Raw genomic sequence first — 26,829 nt, 5'->3', positions numbered from 1 at the left:
AGCTGTGTGGGAAAAACTTTCTCCCAGTCAATGTCAGATACTGATAGAAGGTTATAGGAATCATGTAATTAAGGTTATTTCAGCCAAAGGGGGAAATACTAGCTATTAGGGCATAGGGTGTCCTAACTTTTACTTTTAATCTTTTTTTCATTTTTTTGTTAAATAAATGATAGACAAATTTTCAGTGTCTTTACAAAGGTGATGCAATTACATCAACTTTATCCATAGATATTGTTTGAAAGAAGATCAAATATTGATATGTCTATGTTTCTTAATAAAGAACTATATTATATGATGTCCTAATTTTTTCACACAACTGTAAATGTTATCTAAACCTCTTCGTGAGTACAATGAAAATTTCATCAAATATCGGTCAAATTTAATCATTTATCCAATGCCAATGACTTTTTAAGCAATTATCATTATCATCATTCATCCTTAGTTCACACTAGAAGAGCCTTCAACACCACTGATACAGGGCTGTGAACAAGTATTTGCCCCTACCCTGATGTTCTTTATTACTGCAAATGTATTATTGTGAATGGTTTTAGAACCTTTAAACAAAATGTAATATTAGAAAAAGAGAACCTTTTTAAACATAAAACACATTTTTGTATTTACTATTTAATTTACTGAATGATCCAACATCATCCAGGAAGTCACCAAAGGTTCCAGGAGAACATCCAAGAAACTGCAGGTCTTTCAGCCTCAACTAAGATCAGTGTTTGTGACTGCACGGTAAGAGAGGGACTGGGCAAAAGTGGCATTCATGGAAGGGCAGCAAGGCAGAAAACACTGCAAACAAAAAGAAACATCAATGCTTGTCTAAAAACAACAACAACAACAACAACAACAAAACCGAATCCCTAAGCTTTTTGGGATAATGTGCTATTGACAGACCAGTCGGACGTGTAACTTTTTTGACAACACCGGTCCCTTTATACCTTATATAAAAAAAGTTCTGTATTTCACAATAGGAATATCACACCAACATTGAAACACAGTGGTGGGAGTGGGAAGGTGTGGGGATGTTTTGCTGCCTTGGGACCTGGACAACTTGCAAATTATTGAAAGAAACATGAATTCTGATCTGTACCACAGAATTCTTAAGTAGAGTCTCTGCTCCACTGTCCATGACCAGAATCTGAAACATAATCAGGTTATGCAGCAAGACAATATCTAAACAGCTGAAAAGAAAAAAAAGATTGTTTTGGAGTGGCCCTGTCACAATCCTGAGAATCTTTTTTAGTAGAGATGCTGCAGCAAGGCCTTCAACGAGCAATTGATTTTCAAAAACCTACCAGTGTATCTGGATTAAAGCAGTTCTGCAAAGAAGAGAGGGCTCAAATACCTCCACAACAATGTGAAAGCCTGATGTCAAATGACAGGAAATGTAGTTTGCAGTTGTTGCTGCTAAAGGTCATGCAATAAGTTCTAGATTTAAAGGGGCAATTATTTTCTCACATGGGTGTCCCACATGTTGGATATATTTGCTCCTTAAATAAATGAAATAATCATAAAAAACGTGTTTTGTGTTTGATAAGGTTCTCTTTGTCTAACATTACAATATATAATTAATTGTAAAGATGTAAAAGCATTTACTGTGACAAAAATGCAGTAGCTGAGAAAATCAGGAAATGGGCGCAAATACTTTTTCATGGAACTGTATATCAGTGTTTTATTATATTGCCCCAAAACTGTCTGGAAGAAAAAAATATATATTTGCTGTTGGCAGATACAATTAGCAGAGTGACTGATTAAACACCTATAACTCCAAAATACTGTTTTTAATTTTGCACTTTGTTTTTATTCTGGTCACCTTCAATCGCTTTAGCAATATATATTATTATATTACTATATACAACATTAACTAAACACAAGGAAAAGGATGAAATAAAGTAAAACAAAAAACTATGACTTTCATTTCTCCAACAAACTTAAATCCTTCTTATACCTAGTACTAGACAGCGTTTTTTTATTGCTAAGGCATTTCAGAGACTCAATAAATAAATTAAATTCAACTAAGAAACACTGAGGCGAGGCTTAGATTTACCAAAGTTTGTCGTGTGTAAGTAGTATTTCCCATCATCAGACTCAGGAGAAAGGTTCCTTTTCTAACAGCAGTCGCCCGACTGATGACGTGTTTCCGCCGGGTTGCATGTGGACTTTTACAGTAACACGTGTAATTCAGCAGTGAGAGGAAAGTCTCGGCTTTAGTCTTTATTTCACTTAACAAGAGGGGTTTTCAGTCGCAAACCAGAATGACGAAACCAAAATTCAAGGGCAGAAGTTCCATAAATCCGTCCAACTCCAGCAGTAATCCCGGTAAGACTGCACTGCCCTCTCTTTCTCTCTCTCTCCCTCTCTCTCTCTCAGTCTGGATGTAAACAGATAACGATACTAAAGCTAAAGTCAAGACAGGTGCACAGAAACCAGGATTACGTTAATATGAAGTGAAATTGTGGAAGCATTTCTGTGTATCTGCATGATGTAATATGAGACTAGGCCGTTTTTGTGTTTGTTTTATTTATTAAATGTTCGCATGCGAACTTTATGCTTAGCATGCTTAGCTAGCTAGCTAAATAAGGGAGCCAGTGCCCGGCGAACCGCTCTGTATGATCCACTTCTGAGTCAGTTTAGCCTGCTGTCTGATTTCCTCAGCTGAGTCTGATACCAGCCTGTATGCGAGGACGTACTGTTGCTTCAATAGATTGTTTTCTTGTCTAAATGCGCTGCCTGCGTTCAGACAGATAGACTTGCCTGTGACTCTCCTGGTTTGTTTACCTTCTTTCAGCTCAGGCACAGACATTAACTGATACAGACTTCAGACTGTGGAGGACCAGATTTGCCAAAGTGAAAAATAAATAAAATTAAAAGTAAATGATTTAGTAAATTAATATATGAAGTAGAATTGCAAAGAATAATAATGACAAATCTAAAAATGAATATACGTAACAGTTAATGTATTAATAAATAAAATCGTACATAAATTAATATGTCTGCATTTATTTATGTCTGTTTAGTAATTTCCCCTTCTTACTTTTTTTAATTATTTATGTTTATTAACATTTTTTCTGTTTTTTATTAATGTATTAATTTATTTCCATAACTATTAATTTCTATATTTATTTATTCTTCTATTTATTTCTGTATTTCCTTGTCCTCATGCTAATAAAGGGGCTGTCAGTCAATGATGTCACAGCGTCTTAATATTGGTTGATCGATGTCAGATTCTGTAGATCGATTGTACATGTCTTGCTCTCTCAACGGTAACTAAGGACAAGACAGTACCGTAATGGCTTCTTACTGGCAGCAGACAGCCAGAGATCTGAGAGTCTCGTCTGAAAATGCAGGTCCAGATTATTCACTCTTTTGTGTGGAGGCTGTGGGGACAGTTTGTTCCATTTTGCTGCCTCTGCTGATACAGAGGTCGACCAGTAGTGTTCAGAAGGAGGAGGTGGTTCATCGTCTTTTTCTGTAAAATTCAGATCACCCAGACATTTGGACGCCCTTCTCACATTCGGCCTGTGAAAGCCATCGAAAATTATTTGTCGGCAGGGTTGTCTGTTCGTGGCATTGCAGTCCTTTGTGGAGTGAAAGAACAGTTTAATCAGCTCTTCTCCTTCTGGTCTTGATTGCTAAGCCTCAACGTGAAAAACACACCCCCTCATTATCATATGAACGAAGAAATAAATGAATTAATGAAAAAAGAAATTAATTAATTAATGGAAAAAAATGAATACATGAATCAATGAATAAAGTGAACAGTTGTTAAAAACATAGATATGGAAAAAAATATATAAAGATGGCATTAATAAAACAAAATAATACACAAATAAATGAATTGAGAAATATATAACTGCAGAAAAAGGAAATATGTGTATATAATTACAATCACAATAAGCAATATATACTTTATTTAGTTTTTTTTATTTATTGATTAATTTACTGAGCCATTTATTTTTTATTTATTTTTCAATTTGGCAAATCTGGTCCTCCATATCAGACAACTACTTCAGCACTGTCACACTTGATACAGTGGCCTGGATTTAGCATCCGTTATACGGTGTATGACACAAGTAGAATGGGACCAAGATGTGAAATACCTTGTTATTTTCATTTTTGGCTAGTCAGTTGTTGTAACTGTCTTGTGTAAGCCTTCTGGTTCAGTATAGACTTGTGCAAGAAAAAGTATGTCATTCCTACTTTCTCTGTAATTATTTTCTTTAGTTTTACCCACTTTAACTGCATCTGAGTTACTTATTCATTTTTCCTAGATCGAGTAAAGGGAACTGGAGGGAACAACATGAGGGACCGTGGCACTATCAAGCGTCTGAATATGTACCGGCAAAAACAGAGATGGTAATCATGTGGTGTTTAACGTTCATTGATAATAAAATGGTCAATAATAATTCAAAATGTTATTATGCACTGTATTGTTCTACATTGAACAGTGAATATAAATAGTAGACATACTTCCACATGTTTCTTCAGTAACAGTCGGGGTAAAGTCATCAAGCCTTTACAGTACCAGTCCACTGTGGCCCCTGGGACTGTAGCCAGAGTTGAACCCAACATCAAATGGTTTGGTAAGTTTATAAAATGTTACTTAAGTCCAAAGAAGAAGTGAACTATGCTATCAGTAACGTACAGTGAGGTACAGTTGCCTTAAGTGGTACTGCCTCTGCAGGTCAAAGGTGAGCCTTATTACTGTAGCCTCCATAACACAGTTAATTAAGCAGTTGTGCCATTTCCAGTACTCTGAGATTGACGGTGCTGTCAGGTTTTAGGAGAGCTTGCAACATTCACAAATTTTCTTGTGTATATAATTTTTTTTTCCCTTGGCACCAATGAAAGGGCTGTGTCAGTAGCACAGTTTACATGCTCAGTGGCCATGGTAAATGGTTCGACCTGGGGAACGTGAAATGAAACTCATTGTATTTTATCGCATGCATTCAACATGAGGAGTTGTTTGTTTTTTCTCCAGTGTTAGAACCTTTCACCTTTCCAGTGCAGTATTTACTTAATTTGCTTCATTGTATAGAAGCTTTTTAAAAAAAAAGGTTCTTTGTGATGATCTGCTGTCAGAGAAAGCTGTATACAATTTGTCTACCATTAGTTCTTGTTCATTACTTTAAATAAATAGCATGTGTATAAATGTTATTAGTTTAAATTGAAAGCATATTGTGAGATTTAAGATGTGACCGTGGTATTTGACTTTTGTACTTTAAATTATATTTCAAAGCTGTTAATGTTATCACTAAAATGACTGTTGAGACTATTACATTATATAGGGGGAGTCAAAAGTTAGAAACCACCCAAATGTCCATGTAAGATGCTAGATGTATTAGACCAGTGCTTCTTGGTCCTGCTTTTGGTGACCCCTAGCACTGCACAGTTTTAAGCATTTGTTGTCTCAATAGACCTAATCCAGCTTATCAGCTGATTATGAGCCCTTCATGAGCTGGATCAGGTGTGTTGGGTAAGTGAGTAATTGTAATTGTGCAGGGCTTTGGCTCTGATAATGATGAGATCAATCTAACAAAGCTTCCTACATATATTTGGGTGACTTTTGACATCAGTATCAATATCAACTTGTCAAATGTAAACATTTAAAATTAATGTTAGTATTTTCTGTTTAAATCATGCCTTATAGCTTGTTTCTTCATTTTTTTTCCTGTAGTGTACTGTTTTTATGAATGACCCTTCCGGATAAATTGGTTGGGACACCACGGTTTTGTGGTTTCGGTTAAATTAATGTGCAGTATGCACCCATTTGCAAACAAGTGGGTTGTGGGCATCAGGCCCAAAGACAGTTGGCAAACTTGTTCGGTACTCTTGTAACTTGTTTCTGTCTCCACTGATACTTATGCAGCTAATACTCGGGTCATCAAGCAGTCATCCCTCCAGAAGTTTCAGGAAGAGATGGGTGCGGTGAAGAAGGATCCATACCGAGTGGTGATGCGCCAGAGCAAGCTCCCCATGTCCCTCCTGCATGACAGAATAAAAGCACATGTAAGAGCACAAATACCAAAACTCTTCCTTTGGCGTCTTCTACCAGTACATTTTTTAAAAAACTTGAAATTTATGCTGTTATTTGCACACATACCATTGAAATGGCAGTATATCATGTTAGTTTTATTTTTGTAACCAAACGCATTCTGAGATAGGCTTACTGTTGATGCTAATGAGGCAGTATTTCGTGGGCAGTATGTTAGGTGCCGAATAAGTCAGCACTGGTGCATTCCTGTTACAACTGATAAGCTGATTGCAATTATTTCCCACAGTTTTTAACTTTCACATTCGTATGTTTAGAACACAACAAGCAGAATGTGAATTGAGTGCATTTCCATCAGTTGGGTTAAGGCAAATACATCAAATAAGAGTGCAGAACGCATCGATTGAGACATGTAATGTCTTACAGAAACAACAAGTGTTTTAAGTTTTGACTGGTGCTATGACACACTTGGAGGGCAGCTTGAGTTGTGTCTGTTGTCAGTTGGGGGCTACTATGTATTAACAGCTAGGAAGCATACAGTGAACAAAATAAAAGAAAATTAAATTGTTAATCGCAGTTATTTATATGGCACTTGGTCGTAATTGTGGAATGTGTTATGATCAATGTATTTTAAGGTGAGACCCTTGTGAAGGATTTGCACCCATTTCCCCTCCCTCAAGGAGGACCTAGAGGAAACCTTTCTTTCTGGCATTTCTGAATCCTGTCTCTGCCAACACTGAAGAACAGAGAGAGTAAAACATGCTTGAAATAACACTTAACGTTTTACTTGGTTCCTCGTGTTCCTTCAGCAAATGTTGTTGACTTTCAGTGGGATTTTTCTCCCCCCTTAATCGGTTCCATGTGTTAGTAAGACCTTTCAAGCAGTGTGAGATGAATGTCCGCTTCCCTTTCGTTCTCCTTTTTCCCCCCTTGACACTCTCTTTTATTTGGTATGCCTGAGGGTTCTGGTGAACAAAAATCTGACGTTATGCCCTGTTGTTTTAATGTTTGTGTTGATTTGTGGTGAGTCTTTCTAAGCTCTGACCAACTGCCCTGAGCTGCTCGGATCCAGTGTGTGCTAGCCCAGTGCTGGCCCACTGTCAGAAGCATGCGAGTGTGTGCGTGCATGAGTGTCAGGTGGGCATTCTCCGAACATGTTTTTCTTTCTACTCCCTTGAAGATGTGTATGATGTAGTAGATTGCCACAAATCAGGTTATTTCACGTAATTTGTGTTTATTGGTACATTTGCTTTTATTGAGAAATTAAACTTTATCTTTAAAAGTTATACGTTCTGACAAGAGTTGTAAATTGCTTGTCCATTCTGTGTGTTACAACACCAGTATGACTTCCTTTCTGTTTTTGGGGTCAATATGTGTCCTACTTTGGTTTGACACATCTTTAGACCCTAATTTACAGCTAAGCGAAATAGTTTTTCTTGTAATTCATGTGTGGTGTTGGTGGATTTTTCTGTTCTTTGAAATGTTACCTTCTATTTCATGGCTGAGCATTAATCCTTCTGGCCCAGCAGTATCTTTTTTAAAATGCAAAGGCAGTTCATCGTGTCCTTGAAAACATTTGGACCTTCAGAAGAAGTACTTTTAGAAGAAACTGATTGACATGGCCTGTATACAAAGTACAACACTTTGTCCTCTGACCACAACCGTGGTTCCAAAGTAGGCAAACGTCATATGCTGTATGGCAGGCCATAAGGTTTATCTGTTAGGCAGGTAGTCTCGTGGGGCCAGACATGATCTTGTAACAAGTAGACATCTCTGGGGACCACTTTTTAAAAACTTGGTGTTGAATTGCAGCAAAATCTGCCATTAACAAGGGTACACTGCTGTAAAACTTGCACCCAAGTTCCTCTAGTCTGTGCTCTTTTAATGCCTGGAGTACAATCGACAACACAAGCAAAACAAGCTAGCTTGATATCATTAGCTAACAAAAACATTTTTCCTTTGCAGAAGGTAAAGTGAATTTTTACAGCATGTAATGTGTTATCCGCACACGCAACACAAATCTACGTGCTTAATTGGATTTTTTTTGGAGGACTTTCAGCCATGCTGATGTTACAGTCATGAGAGTAACGACAAGCTTGTATATCCACTGAACAGTGTGGAAGAGCACAGCATCGCCCCTGCTTTCACATTCAGTTTGTTTCCATGCTAAAAAGTCTAGGTTCCCACTTACATCTAGCTCAACCTTTCTTATAGCTGTGTTACGAGATCATGTCTGACTGCGAGAGACATGTACCTGTAATGTTTTGTACACTGAGGGTGTGGAGCAGAGATGTCCTGGTACATATACATTTTAAATTTTGCCGACAGTTTATTCATGCACTAAGGAAATATTTGGTTTGCATTGCAAACAAGGGTACTCTTTAACATAATGCAGCCAGCCATAAATTATACTGGTGGGTATGCTGCCCTGCCGTGCCTCCTCTGGTTTGCGGCTGAGCCATCCTGGCCTTGAAGAGTATGAGAATGGTTCAACTCGAAACTCTTAATAGAGCTCAGACGTCAGGCGCAGCTTTTGGAAAAGGCCTGGGGTCATGATGGATGAAGATGAGGAGAAATAGAACACTGAAAGGGAAAAAAAAACACGTTTCTCATCAGTTTCTCATACTCCATCCTTTCTGTGAAACTACCTTTATATTGTTCCAGTGGAGGGCGAGGTTGCAATGACCTTACAATAAAGATCCTGTTCGATTTATATTCTCTTCATGCCTTTCAGAACTCCAAGGTGCACATTCTGGATACAGAGACATTTGAGACCACGTTTGGGCCTAAGGCTCAGAGGAAGAGGCCTAACCTGAGTGTGGGGGAACTGAAGGAGCTAGCTGAGAATGCTGAGGCTTCAGCTCAGGGCTACAGTGCAGAGAAAGACCGTGACCTGGTGACTGAAGATAGTGGAGTCAGGTGAGAAGGCCCCATTCAGTGTCACTTGTAGCTCCAAAGATGGCAAAGATGCATGAAGTCTCAGTCCTAACATAGCAGAGAAAGGCGTAATTCAGTGTCTTCTGTGACCTAACTAAAACCTATGGTTTAAACATGTTGCTTTAGGGAAGAGGCTCGTGAGGAGATCTTCAAGAAAGGACAGTCGAAGAGGATCTGGGGCGAGCTGTATAAGGTAGTTCTTTGACTTTTACAGAGGAATTAGATGGCCTCTGGGTTCATGTAATTTATAAATATAAATCAACAATGAGTGATTAAAGGCATTATGGGCTCACTTCCTCCAGTCTCACTAGTGGCTTCTCTTTGCAGGTAATCGATTCTTCAGATGTTATCATCCAGGTGCTGGACGCTCGAGACCCCATGGGCACCCGGTCACAGAACATTGAGACCTACATGAAGAAAGAAAAGCCCTGGAAGCACCTCATCTTTGTGCTCAACAAATGTGACCTTATTCCTACTTGGGTGACGGTGAGCTTCAAAGTCAACCCATGCATGTTTTATTAAGACGCTTTAAATTGTCTTCTTTTGTAAAGCATGTAAAGAATATCTACACTGTTTGTAGGCATCTACACATCCATAGTTTCTTCTGAAATCAACAGTATTAATAGGGAGTTTGCCCCTTGCTACTGTTACAGCCTCCCCTCATCTTGTAAGGCATTACAACAGATGTTAAAGTGTTGCTGTGAGGATTGGATTGCATTCAACCACAAGTGCATTAGGGAGGTCAGGTACTAATTCTTGGGCAAATAGTTCTGGATCACAGATACCACTCCGGCTCCTCCTAAAGGTGTTCAGTGGAGTGCCATCACTCCAAAGAATGCAGTTCCACTGCTCCACAGCCCAGTACTGGGGCTTTATACTCTTGGCATTGGGCATATAGACCTTGGGCTTATCTGTGGCTGCTCTAGGATGTCATATACTATTGGCAATGCTTTCCTATGGAGATTATTTAATATTTAGTAAATACTTGGACGGTAACAGTTACCTTATCTCAACACTTCTCCTTACTAATGAATTCAGCTACTTTATTTTGCACCAATTGCTGACGCAGGTGTTCAGTTGCGCACATACAGCTTGCACCTCCTTTGCAATCAAATCCTCACAGAAGTGTTCCAATCTAGTGCAAAGCAAAAGAGTAGAGGATGTTACTGCAACAATGCACTTGATTTCTGAAGAAATGTTGGATGAGCAGGTACTTTTTCATACACTCTTGAATAAACATGTAGTGTACTTCAACATTATAGTCTGTAAAAACTGGCAAAATTCACATTAAATCGTTAAACAGGATGGTAAAAGCTTAAAACAGCTGTTTGTTCATAAGTGATAGTCATTTGCATTATAGCCAGTAAGCATTTGAGGACCCTTCCAATTGAATGAATAAGCCATTTGTGCTCCTAGTAAGGCTATGGGAAATACTCTTGTGTCAGAAAGGAAAACACAATTTTGCTAATTATATTTGACACCAAGGCTTGAATTATGGCTGCAGCCATCTCATGGCTTTTGTTCTGTTCCTTTTGGTGGTATAAACTGGAATCAGTGTTCATTTATTTCAGAACCAACAAATTGATAACTTGGAGAGACAGTATGGACATCATTCGACACCAGCACTACATTTACAGGAGAACATTCTAATTTAGGCTGATTCAATATTAGATTGATGTATGTTTTTTTGGTTGTGTGTGTTCTCTCACTCATTAGAAACGCTGGGTTGCAGTGCTGTCTCAGGAGTACCCTACGCTTGCCTTTCATGCCAGCCTCACCAACTCCTTCGGCAAGGGCTCTCTTATTCAGCTCCTCCGTCAGTTTGGAAAGGTGAGAGTTCACCCCTCTTCCAACTATTTGCAGGTTGTTTCATGTATTTGTTCTTGTTCCACTGAAGCAAACACCAGTGAGTGAGAGGCACAACAAAGACAAGCATGCTGCAGTTACATCAGACTGATTGCTGTTATCAGTTATCTGGTCTATAAAGGCAGCAGAGCAGAAGTTTGGAGAGCAACTTGGCCCCCTTCCCCATCACCTTCATAGCTACTGGGCTCCACTTCTGTCTTCACATCTGCTTCAGGGCTATTTTTGGGACATTAGCCGTAAACAAAGGCTTGGAAGCACACAAAGCAGAGGGGGTTTGAAAATATAAATTCAGTTCAAAGTTATACAACAGAGGTAGTCTTAGGCTCAGGAAAACAACAGCACACAAATTTCATGGTTACCAAGTGAGGGTATAAATCCAGACATCTAATGACTTTAAAGAGGCTTGCGTAAGGTGTGTATCCAATTGCGCAGATTTTTTCCCTGTGGTTTTCCCCTATTATAAATGCTTCAGACATGAATAGAGAGGGGAAAGTATTCAAATGTAACTATTTTGGTTGATCTTTTAGGTAGGTAGTTGAGGTATTTCAATCTTGGTATTTTTATTTTTATCTGTTCTGGCTAAGATCAAAAAGCAAATAGTTTTAGACTGTATTCACAAAGCAGTATGTTATGCAGTTGATTTTTGTATTTGATATTCAGTTAAGAGTTTCTTGCTATTTCTGACACATTATATCAGTTTGAATTGTGGGCACCATTCTTAAATGCCCTACTAGACTATTTGGGGAAACTTAATTGACCTACATGTTAGACACAGTTCTCACAGTATTCAATTGGCTTACAGCTTTATTACTGGAATCTGTGTTTTACTGTTAGCTATAGGGTCCTGCATGAACCTACTATTGACTTTCAAACAAATAGCAATGTTGGTCATGTTGATTGAGAAATTCTTGCGAATTTGTGTTTTGTCCGTTAGGTTTGGTTGGTCTGTACTGTGTTGGATGTTTTTCTCTCCAGTCAGAGTCAGGGCATATTTTTAATCCTCTTTATTTGAGCCTGAGCGAACATCAGTGCACAAGCTAGCTTGTGATCTGAGCATTTTATAGGTACCTTTCCATTTTTTTTTAATTAGTTACTCCTTCTGTTTGTTCTTCATTTAGTCAAATAAAACTTAAAAAAATTAGTCCATAATTGTATATCTCACAGATTTAATACCCAACTTCTTTCAGAGTTAGGTTTAGGGTTAACACTAACACTACTGTCAGTGGCTTCTTTACGCTGCCATGCTGACCTCTGTCATCACCATGTGGTCTGAAACATCTCTGTAGTCGTGATCAAGCAGTGCAGTTCAGTTCATCTTCTTGTTCCTCTCCAGCTCCACACAGACAAGAAGCAGATCAGCGTGGGTTTCATTGGTTACCCCAATGTAGGAAAGAGCTCCATCATCAACACCCTGCGCTCCAAAAAGGTCTGCAATGTGGCGCCCCTCGCTGGTGAGACCAAGGTAGGAGTTAATAAAAAGAGGAGGGGGGGTGCTTACTTGCATGATTAATCATCATTAGCCGAATCATAGACGTTGAGCGACTAAACATTTTTCTTATACGTAACGTTAAACAACTTAGACTTTGTTTATTGCAGAGCACACTAGTGATCAAAAGATTACATGCAAGTGAGACATAGCATCAGTGTGTGACATGTGTTAACATTTTAGATGTATTAGGTTTCCAGCAGTCCAGTTTTGGCTGCAACAAGCATGTATTTATTCCTGTGTGTGAAAATGGCCTGTTTACCCCATTCCAGCTTGTCAGACCTTTCCTCTCACTGTACAAACATGGAACTGCATAATGGTTTACAGAACATTTAAAGAGAGAGATTAATGACCAAGTCAGACAGCTTTCACAGAGCTGTGTTCATCATACTTAGAATGGGGTGTTGTCCCTCCCTTTATTGATGTCCTCTTGTGGCATGAAGATATGCTTGCAGAACATGCAATTATGGAACGAGGATGTGATCATGTAAACTGAAGATATGCTCGCGGTACAGACTGAATGCATGCTTGCAGCAGAAGCACATGCACGTTCGGACACAAGACATACTTGCGGTACCTTCTCATGCGGAACTAAGAGGTACTTGCGGTACCTTCACATGCAAACTGAACAGCTTGACGATAAAAAAATAATTAATTTTAAAAAGTTATCTAGTAGCAGCCTTACGCTGTGCCCATAAACCCCCCCCCCTGTAAGAGGGACACATGAGTTCAGTATGCACTTGGGTATAACATGTTTTTTGAGAGGTTTGAAAACTCAAAGAATATTGTATAGAATCTTAAACATGAGGACCCTTTTGCTCAGAAGTGACCAAAAAGCTGATTTCAGTTTTTGACAGTGCGGTTAAAAAGACCCTGTTTCTTCCTCTCCTGCATGTTTGAGCAACTCGTCCCCAAAGGGTCCAGTTGTTGGTGAAGGAAGCGGCTAGGTTCGCTGTTCTGAAGATACATGAATGAGTGCATGTGATGGTACCTCAACCATGTCTTGGATCCTAGTCCGAAAGCTTGTGTACTGCCAGCATATCTACAGTTTGCATGAGTACATCCTCTGCTACTGCAAAGCAAAGCAAATCTTCACACTGAAAGAGGATGTCAATACCCCCCCCCAGTTTGTCCAAATCACAGAGTTTCGTTGTTTCCTTGACTTCAGGAGACCACCTTTTCTTCCCAAAATTTTGAAGAAACATTTATCAGTCACAGTGTTATAGCAGTCATGTTGTTACTACTAACATTTGTAGTTCAGAGCATGGTGTGTGGAAAAACTGCCATTGACAGTTCAGTAAGAGTGTAGTCCTACAGCCAACAAATAAATCAGTCACTATACACTCAACACCATTAGTACATCCGTATGGTATGACTCCCACTGTTCTAGCAAGTGCCCTGAAATAAAATAAAGTGGAAACACCTTTTAACAGGAAATTTAACTTATACTACTTAAGATGCCCAGATAGCTGTTGTCCAGCAGCCTTTTACATGAGTAGTGAATTTATATATTTCAATGTATTTGCTTAACTGTCTCCAAACCTCTCCTTGAGGAACCCCAGAATTCTATACCTGACTTGGCTCAATTAATACTTCTTGCAGTAAAATCAGGTGTGTTGGTGATGGAATTTAAAAAATCTACACAGTATTTGGGGACCTCAAGGAGAAATCTGTTTTGTTAAATTGTGGTTAAAACTTTAACAACTGGCATTCTTGTTACTTTTTACTTACTGATGTTTATTTGCATTCTAGTAATATGTAGTGTTTTAACAAGCAAGAACACATATATTGTCCAGGAAGCAAAAAATGGTTAAAAAGACTTTAGCACAGTTCCCTATGTATATATTTATGTATATTTATTTATGTCATCCTTGCTAGGTTTGGCAGTACATCACACTGATGAGGCGTATTTTCCTTATTGACTGCCCTGGCGTTGTCTACCCCTCTGAGGACAGTGAGACTGACATTGTGTTAAAGGGAGTGGTAAGATGTTTGTCGGTCTCAACATGGCTTCTACAGGTGTACCGCTCTGTATCATTTCAACGGATCATATTGTGTTATATTTGTCACACCTGTCTTCTAGGTCCAGGTTGAGAAGATCCGCAACCCAGAGGATCACATTGGAGCTGTTTTGGAGAGAGCGAAGGCCGAGTACATCCAGAAAACATATCGTGTCCCATCCTGGAGCTCTGCCGAGGACTTTCTGGAAAAGCTGGCCTTCCGGACGGGGAAACTACTCAAGGTCTGGCTTCTGATTGTGAAGCATCGCACAGCATGTTGAAGTGCAGTTCCAGCTCAGTGTTTGTTTACTCTGCGCTCTCAGTAAACAACCCCAGTTTAAGATATGCTTAAACGTGCCAGAAGTAGAACTCAGAACAGGGCTGGAATCAGTTTGAGCAGCAATATGTGGGCTTTTACTCCTGATTGTTAATGAAAACCTGCTTTTAACTATCTGAAAGTTTTCCATTTAAATGAGAAAGGCATGATAAGTGTTTATAAAAATGGAGTAAAAGGTAAATGAAAATAATAATTCCTGTGCGATTTTGTAGCTCCCGCGGGTTTTTGGCCAGTATTGGTCAAGGGTGGCAGGCATCTGCATTTGGAAAGAATGAACCTTGTTGCACAGCAGTGATGCTAGTGAAACTTTTCTCTTGGGTTTAATCAGAGCACACAGTGCACAGTTACATCTCTTATCCTTCATAAAATACAGCCACTGCAGACTTAATCACTCTAAAAGATTAACCTAATGATTAATCTTTCAGTTTAAGTATTGGTTATAATCAGTTATGATAATATTCAAAAAATAACATTCGAATTACTTGAGAAATTCTGAAATATTTTACTTTAAATGTCCCAAGGTGGTTGGTGATGAGCAGCACCGTTGTTACAGACCTGGAAAATGTTGAGTTCTTGGTCCCTTTTTGTCCCTTTGAGCTGATGCATGTTAGCAGTGCATTAGCAGCTGCTCCTGATTTAGGATCAACCTCCTACTCATAATTCAGCCTTTAACACTCTAAAACAAAGGAAAAATTTGGTCAAAGATCAAATTCCTTTAATGCGTTTGACAGTGGGAAGTCTGTTTAAGCATGTTATTAAATGTAAGCAAGCAATGTTACTAGCATCAAAAGCATTTTTAGTTGTTGAAGGCTTGGAACTAGAGGGTCATAAGTGACATTTTGGGCAAAAACTAGATCCAGTTAAAGCTCTTGATGAGATCTCATGCCAAAATCCAAATGTGCATGCAGTTTCAATGTTTAAGATTATTATTAATAATAATAATAATAATAATAATAATAATAATAACAACAATAATAATTTGCTCTCCTGTAAAATTTGTCACATCCCTCTAATTCAATTTGGCTATCTTCTCGTCCAACTCTTTGTTCACCTCCCGTGCAGATCCTGACCTATCTCAATTGTCACGCACTATGATGGTACATAAAGAAAAACTGGGAGGTAAGGGGTATTTTGTTTAGATTAATAACACTAATCTTGCTACTGTATTTTGCTATGCAGGGAGGAGAACCTGACTTGTCCACTGTCTCCAAAATGGTGCTAAATGACTGGCAGAGGGGACGCATCCCCTTTTTCGTCAAGCCGCCTGGATTTGAGATAGATGAAGAGGTAAAATAGAGGAATGATTAAAGCTTTTGTTTCAACACTTTCTGGTTTAATTTAAGAACACAAACTTGACAAGGCTCAGAAAGCACTTTCCAAGATGTAGATCTGTACCAAGCAATGCAATCGCTCAGGTGTGAAATGTTAAAACCAATACAGGGCATGTTTAATGTTTAAATATAACAGCTCATTTGATATGATAATCTTGTTCTGGCCTGTTGTACATAGGATTTGGATCAGATGGTGCAAAATGGCATACACATCTGTAAGTATCTGTTGTTTATCCTTCCTCTCAGGCTAAGGCACTGCTGCCAGTGGAGGCATCTGGAGTGGAAGCAGAGCAGGACGGTTGTGAAGACAGACCTGAGCAGCAGAGCACAGAGACAGCAGAGGCCACTGAGCAGGATGTCTCACTGCTGCAGAGACAGAAACATGAACAGGTGCAAATGATCCTGGCCAGCGTCAGACAGAACTTCGGCAAAATTAATGTAGCCCCGGAGTTCAGTGAGGAGGACCTTGTGCCAGTGGATATGCCTGACCTCCTTGACTCTTCAGAATCGGAGGAGGATGAAAAAGAAGATGGGAGTGAGGAGGAGGAGGATGAGAATGTGGAGGAGACTGGAAAGCAAGAAGAGGAGAGTGGAGAAGCCGAAGATGGAAAGGAATTGTCTGCAGATGGCCCTTCTGCCAAAGCAGAGGGCAAAAGTGCACGGGAGGTGAACAAAGAGTTGGACGAGAAGATAGCCAAATTGAAGCATTTCCTGGACCGTGCCAAGTCCAAACGCTTTTCTGCCATCCGGTCTGTGTGCCCCTTCATTTTTCTCTCTTGCGCTGTTTTTTTCATGTGTACTTTCCTTTGTTCTAACAAGGCAGTGAAACCAGACTTGGGTTCAGTAAGGTGAACTCAGGCCTCCACCTCCGGACTGGCAGGAGCACTGGCCTCATCTGCTGATTTATGTCTTTTTTTCCAGTATGTTCTGCGTCATTGCCTTGTTTTTTTTTCTTCTGACCTACAGATCATGAGGCTGAAACAGACCTGGCAGCACCTCTAAAACCTTGATAATTAGTTGAGTGTCCTGTAAGTAATAAGGTTTCTGTTTTTGTGTTCTACAGAATTCCCAAGGGCCTTTCTGAGAAGGTGTTTGTTTCAAGCGAAACAAAAACAGCACAGAAGGGCATAAAGAAACCACAACCGAAAGGTAAACTGATTTCAATTATAATAGGCAATACTTCAAATACTTTCAGGGTGGGGAACTGAAGACTGGAGTCCAGCATAGTTTGGCAGTTTCCCTGCTTAGACACGCCAAAGAAACTTGCCAATTAACTGGTGAATCATGTGAGTCTGAGCAGTTAAATCATTACACCTTGCACGATCCTGTCTGTCCAGGAATGTATATATGAAGTTTAATGGTATATGTTCACATTTGACAAATAAAAGCATGTTTTTAGACTCATTCAGCCTGCCTTTAAAGCATTTTTTTATATTTCACAATGTTTATGCAGTATTTTCAATGTTGTCTAATGGAGTAAATTGTCACTGTCAGGACAAAACCTTGAATCTTCAAAATAGCAGTTTTACAGGTGAAGGAAAATATGTTCTTAATTTTGAATAGAAGTTAATGGCACAATATTATTTTACAAGAAATTAAAGGTAAGGAGTTAAAAGGTTTTGTCCCAACAGTGACAATATGTTTAATGGTAGGTAATACTATTTTCCCACTTTAGTTTGGAAACGGGATTAAAATAGATTAGTACAACTAGCTTGCATGTGGCCACCTCTGACAGGAAAACAGATCAGGAGAAGGGACCACACTTTCCTACAGATCCTTTTCTGGAGCAGTGCAGGCACTTGATGATAAGACAAAGGTTTAATATTTCAAAGGAGCGAACAGTCACACTTATCATTTTCTCTTTGTTCTTCAGCTGTGACGCATGTCGGCAGAAAGAGAAAAGCTCAGGAGGATGAGGAGTCAGCGCGGCCAACCAAACTCACGTCTAAAGAGGTACGTGTTGTTCTCCCAGATCCCCTACTGATGTCAGACATCTCATCCATCTATCCAGATACCTTAGATGGATCTGTGCTCTTGATGGTCTTCTAAGGGTAGAGAGAATGCTTCTGGTCTTCCTCAGTGCACATCACTCACATTAATCTTCTATCTCTCCATCTTGTACTTTTTTCCTCCACAGAAAAGGAGAATGGAGCGTACCCAGAAGGTGAAGAAGGTCGGAGTCCGTTATTACGACACACACAACGTGAAGAACAAAAATAAGAACCGGAAAATGCCCAAGGAAGGCAGTACAGGCAGAAGAGCCAAGCGATAAGACCATTTGCTCTGACGTATGCCTGAGCACACATATTTCTATGGACCTGTCTAGTTTGGGACATTGGGGTGGGAGGGGAGGTATAGCGATGAAGAGCATTTACTGTGAGGGTTTGATTCATCTCTGATTTGAATCATTACTTCACAGATATACATTTCTTGCACCATCCATCAACATAACAATGATGATAATGAGCTGCTACACCATCCTTATGTGTAAAAGCCCAAGGAGGTTTTACCAGTGATTACCTGAATACTGTTGACAGAAAATTTCGTTGTTCAGCAGCACTGAAACTCAGTGTGTGAGAAAATATCAATAAAGTGGACAGCAGTGGACTTTTTTTATTATTATTTATTTAATATTTTATTTTGAAAGCCAGCAGAAAACAGATTTTATCATTTGCAAATAGTCTGAAGGGTTTATTTTTTGGGGGCAATGATTCCTTCCAGCTGGGCCTGGAAAAAAAAAAAAAAAGTTTAGCTTTTCATTTCGGTGTCACACTAAGACACCTATTTTTCTACATAGTAGTTCACAGCTTTTAATGGCCGTACCTTCAGTTGCTGGTTGGTGCGTTTGAGGAACTGGATCTCTTCTGTGTGCTTTTTCTCCTCGACCTGTCGCCGTTCAGTTTCTCGTCTCTCGATTGCCTCACATTTAGCCTTCTGCTCATTCACCTGCCTTTCCAGATCCCTCTTCTCATTCTCCAAATCTGAAATCTGACCAGGTACAAGAGATTAAATTGATCTTACAATACAACACAGTTATAATTCTGAATATAAAGTATGTGATCACATGGTCAGGTTTTAGAAAGTAAATAAATCAATAAAAATACAGGGGACTATTAAAAAGAGATGGAGAGAGTGTTTGGGAAAACAGGCTGCCATGCTTACCCTCTGCTCCATGTCTGATTTCCCTTGTTCAGCCTGCAAGGCTTTCCTTATCCCAAAGGCCACACTGCTCTGATACAGGGTCTGATAGGCAGCGATAGTCATACGAATCTCATCTCGCACTCGTAAAAGCAGCAGCCCCCTCTCAGCACAGTTGATGGTGACCTGCCTAATTAACTCATCTAAAGGAAAAACAATGTATGCCTTTGTGTTTTATTGATAGGATTGTTGACCTTTTGCCATGTATAAAGCAAAGAAGTGTTCGTGTTTTGTCATTTGTAATTATTATTATTATTATTCACTCCTGACTGTGGCTTTATCTGAACACTGAACTGAGTTTATTTCAGTAAAACATTTTGCTTTGTGTGCTGATGTGTCAGTATTATCAATGTCACATCTATGTGCTGATAACGCAGACAACTAAGTCACAAGGCTGTTCTAGTGGACACGTTTACTAACCAAAGCATTGAGAGTAAAGCTCTCTGCGGACAGGACAGATGCTCGTTTCTCTGGCCTGTCTCTGCTGCAGTTTGAGGTCCAGTTGCTCCTGCAGGTGAACAACGTCCATTCGTGTGCAGGGGGTGCTGGACACCTGCTGCACCCAACGCTGGTTGTTCTCCATCCATTCCCTACAACAGCATGGTTATAATGGTTATATATAAACACTGTTAAAATGTGGCCTACAAGGAGCACAAAGAAATGGTTCAATGGAGGGAGCCCGTACCTCGGTGGGAGAATGGCATTAAGTATCTCCTCGGTCTGCTGCTTAAGTGCATCGGCTGAGGGTGACTTTGGTTTAGGTGGAGGCGGCACTGGGCCGGACACGGCCGGCTGCTGTGGACTCACTTTCAGAGGCCGAGCCTGAGTTCAGTACAGGTGGGAGAGAAAGTTACCTGCTTCAGGCGTAAATTCGGTAGCTAACATAATATGCGAATCAACTTTCGTTTCCCCTGCATTCAGTTCATCTAAGTGCAACAGGGCGGATGTAACCCAGCTCAGCTCACTAACTATTTCACTTCATTAACGTTAGCTAACATGGCGGTTAGGTTAACTTACCTTTGGTGATTTCTTGTCCGTGTTCTTGCTCACCAACACCGGATTATCATACTTCAGCAGAGAGTCGGCAGGAAGAATCATGTTCAGGATGTGAGTGTAAGATTTTAAAGCCTCACAAAGTTGCGAACTTAATCAGAAAGAGAGGAGGTCCGAGTGAACCGGCTAACTGAATTATCCAACCAAGCTGAGGGTGTTTACAGTTACTATGGCAACTGCTGAACGCGTGAGCTGACCCGCTCCAGCTATGAAAGACCTCCTGACAACCGAGCGCGTTATAAAGTGAAAATCGTAAACATTCAAAAATCAGATGTATAACATAAATCTAAATATATACTACAGCTGTTATACATGAACAGGCTAAAAATAAAGTAATGTTTGCAAAACACAACAGTCTCAGGGAATACAGTGTAAAACACTGAAAATGTGTGTATGATTCTACAATTTTAAAATTTAGTGTTGAATTATTCTTCTTTGCAAAGGTTGAATAAACATATGAATAAATCATCGCTTGTTTTATATACAATGTATTTAAAAATTGCTGATATATGATCAGACCTATCTGAGAGCTGTATGGGCGCGGTAGTCTAATGAGCACGCGTGTTTGACAGTCCTCTGTACAGAACTCCCAGCCTGCTACACCACCGAACTAAACACAACAGCAGGAGCTTATTAATGTGGACGGACGATACCGCACATGTTCTTTTCGATCTGATGGCAAGTAATACCAGGGATAATGTCCTAAAATCGATACTTTTAAGAGAAAATCCTTTGTGATTTCTACAGTTAAAATAAGGGAACAGTTTAATAAGGGAACATTAAAAATATATTTGAAATTGTCTGTTTAAAGAAATAACTTGATCTGCCAATTTTAGAGCATTGTGTGTCTCCTCTTGCTGTCTGTGCCTGTGTATGTAAGAAACAGAGACAGACGAAGGACGGAAAAGTTTTTTTTATTTATTTATTTATTTTTTTTGGCGACACATTTATTTGCTATGATCATGTTTTGATTTTTCACCATCAGTTTACTGCTTAAAGAAAACACATAGTATTGTCACGTATGGATCCGTTCTCAAAAAGGAACATCAGGATCAGGATCAGGTGTCGATCCACACATCTCTGACTTGACAGGGAGACAGTTCAATTAAAGCTGTGTGTGTGCAGGATAAGCCACAGCAGCCGTATGGTTGGTGAGGGTCCCGCTTATGTAAGCACTACCTAAGATGAGGACCGCCCACTTTACACTGAAAGAGGGGAATTTTAGCAAAATATATCGGCCATTCAGTGGACATTGCGAAGTTATTCACAGGACATACTTTGTACATGTATACTGTGTGCCCACAAGAGCAAGATTAACCTGCTTGGAAAGAAAGCATGTATTTCAAGTCCATATACAGCACTTCTAAAATAGTGCACCACCATTAGCAGCACCTTGATTAAGAGTAGTATGTGTAGTAGTGTGTGATTTTAGACGCAGCCATGGTGTGCAAAAACGGGGACGTCACCACCAGATGGCGTAGAAGTTCTCCACCAAGCGGAACTAAAGTTCCGTCCCATGTTTAGACAGGGTTTATTTCGTGAACGTACACGGACCAAGAAGAGGCGGACATGGAAGGGTTTTTTCAGAATGTTCGTCTTTAGTGGGAGTTCTTTCACTTTATGACGAAACTGATCGCAGTTCGAAGGTGACCGTCAGTCAGGGTTCGAGATGGACGCCAAGAAACGAGACAGAAGGTCTCCGGGTCGCGACAGCAGGATCAAAGTTAAGGAGGAGAAAGTTAGTCCGGCGAGGCCTCAGAGAGCTGAGAGAGCGCGCCGCTCCAGCAGCTCACACTCCGACAGCAGCAGCAGCCCGAGGAGACACGAGCAGCGGTGAGTGACTTACTACTCACACACACACACTCTCTCTCTCTCTCTCTCTCGTTTCAGTTAACATTATTGATGTGGCCATAATTTAGGTACAGTATTGCAAAACAAGAAACACCAAGAACTGACATATAGACATTTAAGAGCTTGATGATGATGATGATGGTAATAATAATAATAATAATGTAACACAGAAGAAGCTGAGGCAACTCAATGTTCGCGCCCATAACGCAGGTCTGTTTGTATTTATTTACGAGAATGAAAATTCGCTGTTGTAAAGAGGGAAATACGCTCTTTAAACCCTTCAGTCTGAGCGTTTTATCATCCCGCCGGTGATTATAAATTAGGTCCCAAACCTGGATGACGGTAATTCACACTCACACAACACAGTTAACATTACCAACCAGAACTGCTGCAGCGTTCACATAGCCTCTAAACATTAAGGTTATATTTGAAAATGCAACCGAAAATCTTTACTTACTGTTTTAAGACCAAATACAACCCAGGTAAGCATGAGCAAAGCATCAGGAGGCAACGCGTGCTCTGGCGACGTGATGCTGTTGCTAATAATAATAATAATAACAATTAGAGAGTAATATAAACTTTAGAAGTCAGAATGGTGGTCTGCAGTGACAGAATAAAATAGATACATTCATACATGTTTACACACAGGGCAGCAATTCTCCTATAGATCCTGTGGACAACAGCTCTTCTGAAAGCGACTCTGGCACTGGTAAATTTAGTTAATGAGATAAAAGAGCGACTATAAAATAAAAGTCCAAGTATGATCAAAGATAACGCTGTGTGTTCTGACTCTGGAAAGGACAAAGAACAAACTAAAATCCAAATTAATGTTTTTGTTTTTGTTTTTTTTTATTTTGTGTGATTAAGTAATTGATTTGATTTAATTTCCTAAATCCTAAATATAGTTTCCCAAATACACCTGCATTCACCCCCTTGTGGAGAATATGTTGAAGAATGACTCATCTGGCCATATCACTTTTTTTTCCACATCTCTGTAGACCAGTTAATGTTATGCTAATGATGCACCACTGAACTCAGAAATGCGCAGATGTCTTTGTTGTGAGGGGTTTATGTGCTGCAGACTTACTATATCCTTTTTCTGTGTAGTTGTGTGACTGTTCTTGCTGACTCCATCTGATCATGTCCTGTATTGACATTCCTAGTCACCTGAGGATGCTTTTCCTTATATATCACACTAGTGCTTTAGCATCTTGGTCATTAAATGTGCTTTCAAAAGAGGTAGTGACATCTGCACTTAGATCTATGGGAAGTACCTCAGTATATAGTGTTAGAAATCATGGTCAACCGTGATGTTCATGCATTAGTGTTGAGCAGTCTTTGGGACTGACAGACAGGGCTCTTATGTGTATGGGAGGCAGGTCAAATCCACACCTTACAGAGAAAATTAATTTCTTTTCTGGATATTTTTCCTTGTACAGAGGAAAACACAGATCGCCAGAAAGAAAGGACCGGTCATCAGGACGGCAGCGGGATAGGGAAAGGGACAGGTCCCCCCGAGGCTGGCGGAGTCGAAGTCCACATCGCAGCACTGATGTTCGGATAAAGCGGGTGACTCAGACGGCACATGTTTAGAATTATTATGGCTCATTTGTTGTCAGTAATGAAATCATTAAGTGCCTCTATGAGTTATAGTTAACTATCATAGATGGAAAAATGTTCATTTTTTTAATTTAACCTGTTACTGTGCTCTTCTCCAACATCTTGCCTGTTTCAAAACTAGCTTCCTAGTAATTTAACTACTGATTGCTGTCTTAAGCTGGAACTCCATTTTATTGTTGCTTTAGTGACTGAAATGACACTGTTGAATTACCTGAATAATTAAAGGGCCCATATAATGGAAAAACTAATTTTCTTTGCTTTTTGAAGTAAGATGATGTATTATATAAAGTAGTATATAAAAATATAACACTCCTAAAGGCACAGTACCAAAAACAGCCTGTTTAATTCTTTGGAGTAAAGAGACAGTGGATAATGTCATTTAAAAATCAGTTAAGACCGTCATGAATGGACCTCAGTGTTAAAAAAAAAAAAAAAAATTAAGAAAAATGTAGAACTTGGGCCTTTTTAATTAATGGCAATCACAATCAGTGGTTTCTGTTTCAGGAAAAAGATGATCATCGTGAAAGAGGAAACAGGCCAGATGAGCGGCGGGTGAAGAGGGAAGACGACCGTGAAAGAGGGCAGGAGCGACGAAGAGAGAGGTCCCGCGAGCGGGACGCACGTCTACACCAGCAACAGCAAGATGAAAGGGAACAACACAATGAGCGTCGACGAGAAAACCGCCTTAGGCAGGAGGCAGACAGTGCAAACGAGACGCACGTTTTTGGTGGTGAACAGGGAGAAAATTCTGCCCCCACTGCTGAGAAAGAGAAACCCAACTTTGAACTCTCAGGTGCTCTTGTTGAAGACACAAACACATATCGAGGGGTAGTTATTAAGTACAATGAGCCTCCTGAGGCTCGGATCCCTAAGAGGAGGTGGCGACTGTACCCCTTCAAGAATGATGAGCCACTTGCAGTCATGTACATCCATCGACAGAGTGCTTATCTCCTTGGAAGACAAAGGAAGATTGCTGACATACCTATTGACCACCCCTCCTGTTCCAAACAGCATGCTGTGTTTCAGTACAGGTGAGGAAAGTTTTGGGGATCTCTGGTCCTTTTCACACCTAGTTTACAGCAATCATTATTTTCGTTTGTAGTTAATTTTATTATACTTGCCTATAATTACTTGATTCCCAAAACCTAGATATTAACATTTTGTGCTCAGTCAAGCATTAAGACCATAAGAAAGTATGCGTAGAGAATTACAAGCACACGAGCTCCAGTAAACAGCAATTTCGGCTTACACGTTTCACCAGTTCACAGTTGTCTTTAAGACACTTGTATCTGATCTCTGCCAGCAAAATAATAATATAATGGCAGGCAAAAAATGTGATTTGTCCACCAGTCTGTAAAGGCTGTATGGGCAGATATTAACTTCTCTTTAACATCAAAACCAGAACACAGGGATTTACTGTGGGCCAATGCCAATATCTGATATTTTATGTCGTTTTATGTTTTTATGTTATTTTATTAAGAACTTGGGCCCTTATTAATTGATGTGTGCTTGTGCAGATGAATTGTGTGATATATATATATATATATATATATATATATATATATATATATATATATATATATATATATACACATATACACACACACATACATATATATATATATATATATATATATATATATATATATATATATATACATACATACACACATGTCTCTGTTGTCGGAATAAGACCTCGTATCTCCAAAATGGTGGCTTTTCCCCAAGTAATTTTGAGCCATTTATCATGAAATTTACACACAATGTATTATTAATTAGCATTAATTAGCATTACAGATGAATGTAACATTCATTTATTTGTAGGGGGTTGCAAATCCAGTAAAATAAATAAAATGCAAACATTTTAGTGTACTTCTGCTAAGGTGGACTACTTTTTCATTTGTTTTCTTTTGTTTTTGTCCAATAATTATCTACCCATAACAATATAATCCCAATATCATGCAGCGCTACCAGAAAAGTTAGATATTCTTAGGGATAGATGAGATGAGGATGAAGAAATGAAATATATGATTTTGATTTTTGAACTTCTTCAGGTTGGTGGAGTACACACGAGCAGATGGTACCGTGGGCAGGAGAGTGAAACCCTACATTATTGACCTTGGTTCAGGGAACGGAACTTACCTGAACAATCAGCGCATAGAACCACAGCGTTACTACGAGCTCAAGGAGAAGGACGTGCTGAAATTCGGTTTCAGCAGCCGGGAGTATGTCCTCCTGCATGAGTTTTCTGACACAGCTGAGGTTGACGCTAAGAAGGAAGAGGACGATGACGAAGGCCTTGATGAGTAGTTGCCTCTCAGTGTTCACCAAAGTACTTTTATTGTATTTAGGCTCTTTAAAAGTTCTGACTACACAATCAGGATGGCTGTTATTGACCCAGATGTTAATGTGTTTTTTTTGTTGTTTTTTTTCATTTATTAATGGTTTAGACATGACCGTTATGTTGTAGACAAGGTTTATTAAGAAATACACTGATAGGCTTCAGCCTGACTACTTTCTGTGTATAACTCTTATTCTCAGGTGGACAGCATAAGCATTATATCAGACAGCTTTGCATTGTCTGGCACTGCCCAATGTAGTCCTTTCAAACCAAGTGCTCAGTGCCAGAGCAAATGACTTAAATAACATATATATTTTGGATAATTCATTATGTTGATAAAGTGTAACATCCAGATTTTTTTCACTGTAAATATACTGGATGTAGTCGATGTGGGTGGTGTTTCACTTACATGTCACTTTCTAAGTTTGAATGATTGAAGAGCTGTTTCTAGTTTGTAGACATTTTTATTTTAATATCGCATAGCAGTGAAATGTCTTCATGTCTTTATTGCCCTATAAAATTAAAAAACAGTTTAAGACTGTATTCTGGTCCACAGGTAATGACATTCTTGTTTGAAAATGTTGGGTTGCAGATCGGCGTCTTGTTTGCATTTTAGATGTTTTGTACTGTAAAATAAAAACAAGCAGTAATGACTGTGTTTTTTGCTTTATTTGAACATGCTGAACACCATGCATGCAGAATTGTATTGGTGCAGTTGGTTCATGGTGATTGTGCGCTAATTACTTTAATAATGCAAAACTTTAAGTAGTGGAAATTATTTTTGGAGTACTAACATTACTGCAAATGCAAT

At 39.3% G+C, this 26,829-nt stretch overlaps 3 protein-coding genes across 4 annotated transcripts; 2 read left to right on the top strand and 1 right to left on the bottom strand.

Annotated features, from left to right (window-relative positions):
• Positions 1-2,132: 2,132 nt before the first annotated feature.
• On the top strand, positions 2,133-18,562 carry gnl2 (guanine nucleotide binding protein-like 2 (nucleolar)). The gene is made up of 16 exons (XM_036587397.1): positions 2,133-2,325; positions 4,278-4,362; positions 4,495-4,589; positions 5,876-6,015; positions 8,733-8,917; positions 9,062-9,128; positions 9,263-9,421; positions 10,652-10,765; positions 12,135-12,263; positions 14,166-14,270; positions 14,371-14,529; positions 15,804-15,911; positions 16,202-16,704; positions 17,019-17,104; positions 17,829-17,908; positions 18,093-18,562. Exons 1-16 carry the CDS (start codon positions 2,262-2,264, stop codon positions 18,225-18,227), a joined length of 2,214 nt encoding a protein of 737 aa, XP_036443290.1. The 5' UTR covers positions 2,133-2,261; the 3' UTR covers positions 18,228-18,562.
• Positions 18,563-18,570: 8 nt separating this feature from the next.
• On the bottom strand, positions 18,571-20,475 carry dnali1 (dynein, axonemal, light intermediate chain 1). 2 transcript variants are annotated; one of them, XM_036587430.1, is made up of 6 exons: positions 20,171-20,471; positions 19,839-19,975; positions 19,574-19,743; positions 19,118-19,296; positions 18,779-18,943; positions 18,571-18,682 (listed from the first exon to the last, which is right to left on the bottom strand). In XM_036587430.1, exons 1-6 carry the CDS (start codon positions 20,249-20,251, stop codon positions 18,647-18,649), a joined length of 768 nt encoding a protein of 255 aa, XP_036443323.1. In that variant the 5' UTR covers positions 20,252-20,471; the 3' UTR covers positions 18,571-18,646. The 2 variants fall into 2 exon arrangements, with proteins under 2 accessions (XP_036443323.1, XP_036443316.1); XM_036587423.1 differs by lacking the exon at positions 18,571-18,682 and having other exon boundaries at positions 18,725-18,943; positions 20,171-20,475.
• Positions 20,476-21,742: 1,267 nt separating this feature from the next.
• On the top strand, positions 21,743-26,661 carry snip1 (Smad nuclear interacting protein). Its single transcript, XM_036587411.1, has 4 exons — positions 21,743-22,039; positions 23,497-23,626; positions 24,182-24,708; positions 25,732-26,661. The coding sequence occupies exons 1-4, from the start codon at positions 21,876-21,878 to the stop codon at positions 25,985-25,987; spliced, it is 1,077 nt and encodes a 358-aa protein (XP_036443304.1). The 5' UTR covers positions 21,743-21,875; the 3' UTR covers positions 25,988-26,661.
• The last annotated feature ends 168 nt before the right edge of the window (positions 26,662-26,829 follow it).

Source organism: Colossoma macropomum, unplaced genomic scaffold, assembly GCF_904425465.1.
Source record: "Colossoma macropomum unplaced genomic scaffold, Colossoma_macropomum, whole genome shotgun sequence".
NCBI classification, from domain to species: domain Eukaryota; kingdom Metazoa; phylum Chordata; class Actinopteri; order Characiformes; family Serrasalmidae; genus Colossoma; species Colossoma macropomum.
Note: the sequence above shows the minus strand (reverse complement) of the source record. Positions and strands in the feature narration are given on the sequence as shown.